The sequence below is a fragment of the Pteropus vampyrus genome, unplaced genomic scaffold (assembly GCF_000151845.1).
Source record: "Pteropus vampyrus isolate Shadow unplaced genomic scaffold, Pvam_2.0 Scaffold43, whole genome shotgun sequence".
NCBI classification, from domain to species: domain Eukaryota; kingdom Metazoa; phylum Chordata; class Mammalia; order Chiroptera; family Pteropodidae; genus Pteropus; species Pteropus vampyrus.
The window spans coordinates 1,261,898-1,267,897 of record NW_011888824.1 but is presented as its reverse complement, the minus strand read 5'-3'; the positions used below and the strand labels follow the sequence as shown (position 1 = coordinate 1,267,897).

Sequence of the window (6,000 nt, the reverse complement as noted above, 5' to 3'; positions counted from 1 at the left end):
CTCAAAAATTATTTCTAAAAAGCTTAGGTTGATACATAAGAAAAAAAGTATCTAATCCTGTGAACAGAACTGAAAGGAAAAGAGGAGAAAGCAAGAGTATATCTAAGGGTGCCAGGTGAACACCTTGTCTGCCTCCTGGGCTTTTTCTTCAACTGTCCGTGTTGCCGCCATCTGATGCTTCTCCTTCACGGATAAAATATCCTTGAAAAGATGGTCTCCTTTTCTCTATTGTTTTAAACAATAGACAAAATCAACAAATAAGACGAGTACATCACATCGACAGCAACATAAACATAAAAAAACTGTGTGGGTCAGCGCAACAAACCAGATGAAGCTGCACATACAGGGAGGCCAAAATCTTAGCATAACACACACTGTTTCTCTAGAAAACACAACACTCTAGAGTCCATTGCTGAAATATGAACATTAATATCTTCAGGAAATCAAAAAATAAGAATTTAAGTTGTATATAACTTCATAGGACTCTACCATAGTGTTTTAAATCTTAATATTTTCAAAAGTTTTGTGGGTTTTTTTTCAGTTTCAGCAATTACCTTTGCTCATCTGTTCTTAAAGAGCTACTTTCCTTTCGCTGTCACAAACTTAAAGCAACTAACAGTTTTGCTTTTTAAGAAAAGGTGAATAAAAATAGCATGAGACTATCTAAATCAAAAGTATCCAATTTGGCAACATTCATGCCAGACTTGATGATGAACTTAAAGAGAAGTGAGGAATGTAGTGAAAGGGAAAAGATAAAATTGGACGGTGACACCTTGATACACTTTTTAAAATATGTATTAAATGTAATATAATCACTGTCTCCTCAAGTACAATAAATGAGCCCATGGAAGTTCTTGGTCGATAAAAGGAGAGATTTTGGAGCATAAGTAAAGAACAGATGTAGATAGGAAGGAATGTAGCAGTATTTTAAGAATATATTCTAAAGGCAATACTTATATTGGTGGTGGGGAGAAGTAAATCATGGAAGTAAAGAGTTTAAAGAGATGTTATGGTTGAAAATGTTTTTAAAACACTAGTCTACATTTCATTACTAGGACATTTCAGTATTAAGTTGTAAGATATAACATTCTCTAAGTTTTCAACAGGATTTATCAGTCTTCAAAGCTAAGTTTAACCCGTTTGTCTCACAGTAATGACCTTAAACCATTCTAAATATGGTCTACATTATTTATTAAGTAAACTTTCTTATTTCAGAAGTCAATATCTGAAAAGCTTACTATTAAATACCATATAATGTCGGTTTCTGACAATTGATTGCCGCTAATTTACTATAATAAAATTGTTATTCTGAAACTATTTCAAGAGTATTTTGAAACTCATACAATTTACCTAAGAACTAGGTCAATGTGTATTACATTTGTTAATAAATATTTAGTATTTTAAAAAATTGTTAGCAATTACATTTAAAACAACAACAAAAAAAACTAAATGAGAACATTTGGTAACTTCCCGAGATTAACGTAAGAGAGTTTAACTGAGCTGGAGTGAGACATATAGCCAACAAATAGCTAATGACATACCCCTTGTGTCTGTAGGGACAGAGGTGTGATACGTCGTTTTTCCCATTCATTAGGGCGCGGCTCAGGTGTGGATTCCATAAAATTGCGCTTGAGTTCACTAATGCTAGCCTGATGTTTCAGTATGTCCTCCTGGGCCTTATCCAGGTCCTAGCAATATGTAACGCGATAAAGGTGGGGGATGGGGGGGTGGGGAAATCCAAAAGGAAAAAAAACCCAGTAGGACAAAAATAAAAAATAAAACCAAAAAAAAATAATAATAAGACAAAGCAAACTTATGATTAAAAAACCATATTAAAGCAAGAAAAATGCCAAGTCTCAAAAGCCATATTATCACCGATGAACAAGCTTAGTGAGTTCCTAAAAATTTGAAAATAAAGCCAATGTGTAATTTTTTTATGATGCACATTTCAAAGGGTTCTAATGTCTTCTCTGTTTAGAATTTTTAAAGAAATAACTATTTACATTATTAGTAGGAAATTATGGAACTAATACTCAAAATGGCTAATAAATCTTCTTTCCAATAGCTAGATTTGAAATGTAGCCTATGACTTTGTTCCTATAAATTCGCTTTTCTGATTAGGGCTACTACTAAAGTTGCATTCTATGAACACAGTAAATTAAGTAAAAATAGAGAAAGGTGCACTGAGAAGCACTTTTGGCTTGACAGGAAAGCCAGATCATCCATCAAGACAAACAAAAAAAAAAAGGGGGTGGAGGGAATGAACGATTGACTTTTTTCAGGAAGTTCCAGCAGTGGCTTTTAATCCTTAAGGAATAAATAACGGCTTACAGAAGCTGCTTGCATTTGGCCTCTATAAAATTAGTCAATGTCATACTGGTTTCATGTACTTGCCAAATACAAATGTGGGGCCCAATCGCTCCACATACCAAGTGGTCCCTATATAGACAAAGATGCAAGAAAAACTCCCAAGTTGATTTTCACTGGAGTAGGCCCTGATAAGTGGTATTTGTGGGAATCAAAGCTAATTATTGTTCAAGAAATGGTTTTAACTGAATTTTATGTTTTCTTACATTTCAAAAATCACGGGGGCCACCTGTGGATTATAGCTTTCATCCCACTCCCAGAGGAACAGGTCATGCATCTGATAAAATTAGATATTCCATATTCATGCACAAGCATAGTAGCTCACCTATGAGCTTCTATAGCCATTTGCAAAAACTCATGAAAATCTAAACAACTTTGCATGGCATGGAAAAATGACTGTGGCTTGAGATCAGGCACATTTCTTGTACTTGTTCAAAGCAATGTTATGTATTACAATTTAAGGCATTTTAGTAAGTTATGCAAAAATACATTTCCAACAATTATCAAAGCTGCCAAAAGCAACCAAACAGATTAGTCAGATTACTGAGAACTGCAGTTCTCCACTGAATATGTTGCCATTTACTACCCCAAAATAAGGGGAGAAAAAAAGTTCTCGTGTGACACGGGGAATATAATTTACATCCTAATTGAGTGGCTAGATTTTCTTTTTTATCCCATCTCTATTTTTTTTTAATGAAAACAATTCCATTAATTAGCCTACCCTCAAAAAGAATACTTTAAGTGGACCACAGTGCTAATTGCATAAATTTTAGTGTCGCCCTCTCCACTCCAAAAAAAATTGTGAACACAGATCAAGAGTAAAACAATTTAATGACAGATCAACAAATATCTGTTCTGGTTAATGTATATTAAGAATGGGCTCATGTTACTTCAGATTCCACGCCCTGGAGATAACCCATTAGGAGAGAATAAGTTTCCTTATAGAACTTGAAGATTAATGGACAACAACTCTATTTATTCGATGAAATAGAACTTTTTTTCCCAGCTGTCACTTTGAGAACTTCTAGTAGATATATTCCTACCTAAGCCACTTTAAGAGCACAAAGTTGGACTGGTAACATGCACTCCCGAGATGAACTTCCCCCATGCAATTCATGCACTGTGCTTGAAGAAAGTTGCCAGCCAGCCTATGCGTGACCTCCCGTCCACAGCAGCCTGGCAGCCATCAGGACAGTTGTTTTCTTAAATTATACAAACCTCCAACATTAAATTGCTATGTCTGACATAAATATTATCCCCTTCTACTCTCAAGGAATTTTTCTGTGAAATTAAATCACACACAGGGGGGAAAAGGCAAATAAACATAAGTGTATCAATCAGCAAGCACCAGAAACAACCCAAAGTTGGGTAAGTCTAAGACATTAAAATAAAAGAGTAATAAAAAATCTTAAGACCCTAACGCCACAACAAGCAAAATTCACAAATAAACCCTGAAAGTGCATCACCCCACACACAATAATAATGGCAGGCAGCAGCCACCAGGTTTTAACTTTGAAGAAAAAATATCCACCTCCTCCAGCTGTGTTTCCTCTTCTTCAATCTTCGCCTGAAAAGTCACACAGCAAATGGCCAGAAAACAATGGAGTATTAGTGGAAACTCTACCATCGGTGCAAAGAAGCTGTATTTGAACGTCAATGGTGAACCAGAATTACCAACCTTTATTGTGCGGCCCTCAGAAGACGCGGAATGTTAAGCCACTTTGGTCTTTCTTCACCTACAGTGTTGTGTAAATGATGAAAAAATGATCCTTTGCAAAGGTGGAATGGAGAATGGAAGCTTCGCTCCTTCTCAGTCCCTAGATTATACGCACTATTTTTAAATACTTTTTTTTTTACTCAGGCATGAAAATATGAGAGTGTAAAAATGGCATAATTCAACCTGTCCTAATTTTAAATATCTGAATCAACTAGTACAAAATATGATGATGTAAAATTTGGCTTTCGCTTTATATCAGGGACAAATGTTCACCCTAGTATTCAGCTTTTCAACATAGATTTCTTTCCTTGAAGGGAAATTGGTTTATTTTGCTACATTCATATTAAAGTAGTAGATATTTAAAAATGCTCTTTGAAATACAGCCACTTTTCTTTCATAAAATTCTTTAAACAAGAATCGTTGTTCATAGTTGGTCAATTCTCAGTATCTAATAACCCAAAACAATAAATTTCTAAATGTGAAACTAACAAATACTGATGACTACTGACTCAAAGAAAGGAATGACGAGAAAGAAAAATACTGATTCCGATAGCAAAGGAAAGCAGTTTAATCTTTACATGTTAACTGATAACAGAATTATATTGTATATTCTTCTCTACCGAAATGATCATATCAAATCTGAGAGTTCAAAATGTCCTTTCTTTTAAGTCATTCTCATAAGTATTTTTAACTTCTCATAAGTATTTCTGAGAAGTCGGCAGGGAGCTCCAAGAATCTTTTTTATAAGAAGGCAAAAATGAGACACAGTCACTCAAAAATCTGGTAAGAATTATCTTCCAATTCCTTGGTCAACAGTCAATTCTCTAAAATATCCATCTTTGGCATCCTCAGGTAACCTTTAAGAATTGTGGTTTTGCCCATAAGGCCTAATCATAGCATTATCTTCACATTTTTCTTTAGGTTCGCTCTAAATTTTGTGATTTACTCTATGGATTGATAGTACCTACAAGATATGAGACATTAACTCACCAGACCACATTTAGCAAAACAATCAGAAACATAACTGTATACATCGGCACTGACTGGTAGTGCAGAGGCAGCCCTACATGAGTGTAAAATCCTCAAACCAGACATCTAATTTTAAATAAAAGAACACTAAGAGGCCCAGTTTCAGGGCTATATGTTCTAAATTTCCAAAAAGCTGTGTTTCATTTTGCACACACATTTGTTTAAAAAAAAAAGAATATTATCTTCCTTACAAAATACATGAGTGACTCTTTCATATAATTTACATGATTTAGAGTTAAAAAAAAAAAAAAAAACTGAAATTCATCTGGTCTCCAAATACTACAATAATAGAGAGACAAGTTGTTTCTGAGATCAGACCTACAAATGTCATCCTCATATATGTAAGAACAAACTTGGCTTTCTAACAAAATAAATAATACTAAGGAGCTCTCCTAACATACATCAATTACAGTTATGTCCACTGCATCCTATGTTCTATATCAAAACAAAGTTTCCATCCTAAAAGAGCAGAATTAATATCTGTCTGAAAGACAAACAGACCCAATATGGATTAAGGGCAACACAGATTCCCCTTCACCTCTTTTTTTTTTAAAGACCTAGTATTTTCTAGATATTTATAAAGCAATCTTGTAATTTTTCTCTAATTTAGAAAGTATGGGACTACTCAATGGATATGAATGGAAAGGAGGTGCCTACACTTATTTCTCATGCACTAAAATGTTATATGTATCAAAATGTGCAGCTCATACTCTATGGAGGGTAATTAATGGTGAAATTTATGCGCACGTTTACACTCTACATTTGGAAGGGAATAAGAGGAAGTGTAGTTTTGTTGACTGCACAAATCGAAGCTTATGTAAGAGTGCCAGCAACTGCTTCCTCCTCCTCTGTTCTGTCATTCAAGTCACAGTCATAAGACACATTAA

The 6,000-nt window shown here is 34.5% G+C and overlaps 1 protein-coding gene across 11 annotated transcripts in view; it reads right to left on the bottom strand.

Annotated features, from left to right (window-relative positions):
• EPB41L2 (erythrocyte membrane protein band 4.1 like 2) overlaps positions 1 to 6,000 on the bottom strand; it is a 203,574-nt gene that overhangs the window by 32,481 nt on the left and 165,093 nt on the right. For 5 of the 11 annotated variants that reach the window (XM_023529810.1, XM_023529815.1, XM_023529812.1 and 2 more), the window contains exons 13-16: positions 3,899 to 3,934; positions 3,586 to 3,648; positions 1,542 to 1,688; positions 124 to 225 (exon numbers count right to left, since the gene is read on the bottom strand). The exons of 2 other annotated variants lie outside the window; for them this stretch is intronic. In XM_023529810.1, coding sequence (XP_023385578.1) covers positions 124 to 225; positions 1,542 to 1,688; positions 3,586 to 3,648; positions 3,899 to 3,934 — 348 coding nt within the window. The remainder of the gene's footprint in view (positions 1 to 123; positions 226 to 1,541; positions 1,689 to 3,585; positions 3,649 to 3,898; positions 3,935 to 6,000) is intronic. 4 more of the 11 variants (XM_011358707.2, XM_011358709.2, XM_023529816.1 and 1 more) reach the window with 3 other exon arrangements.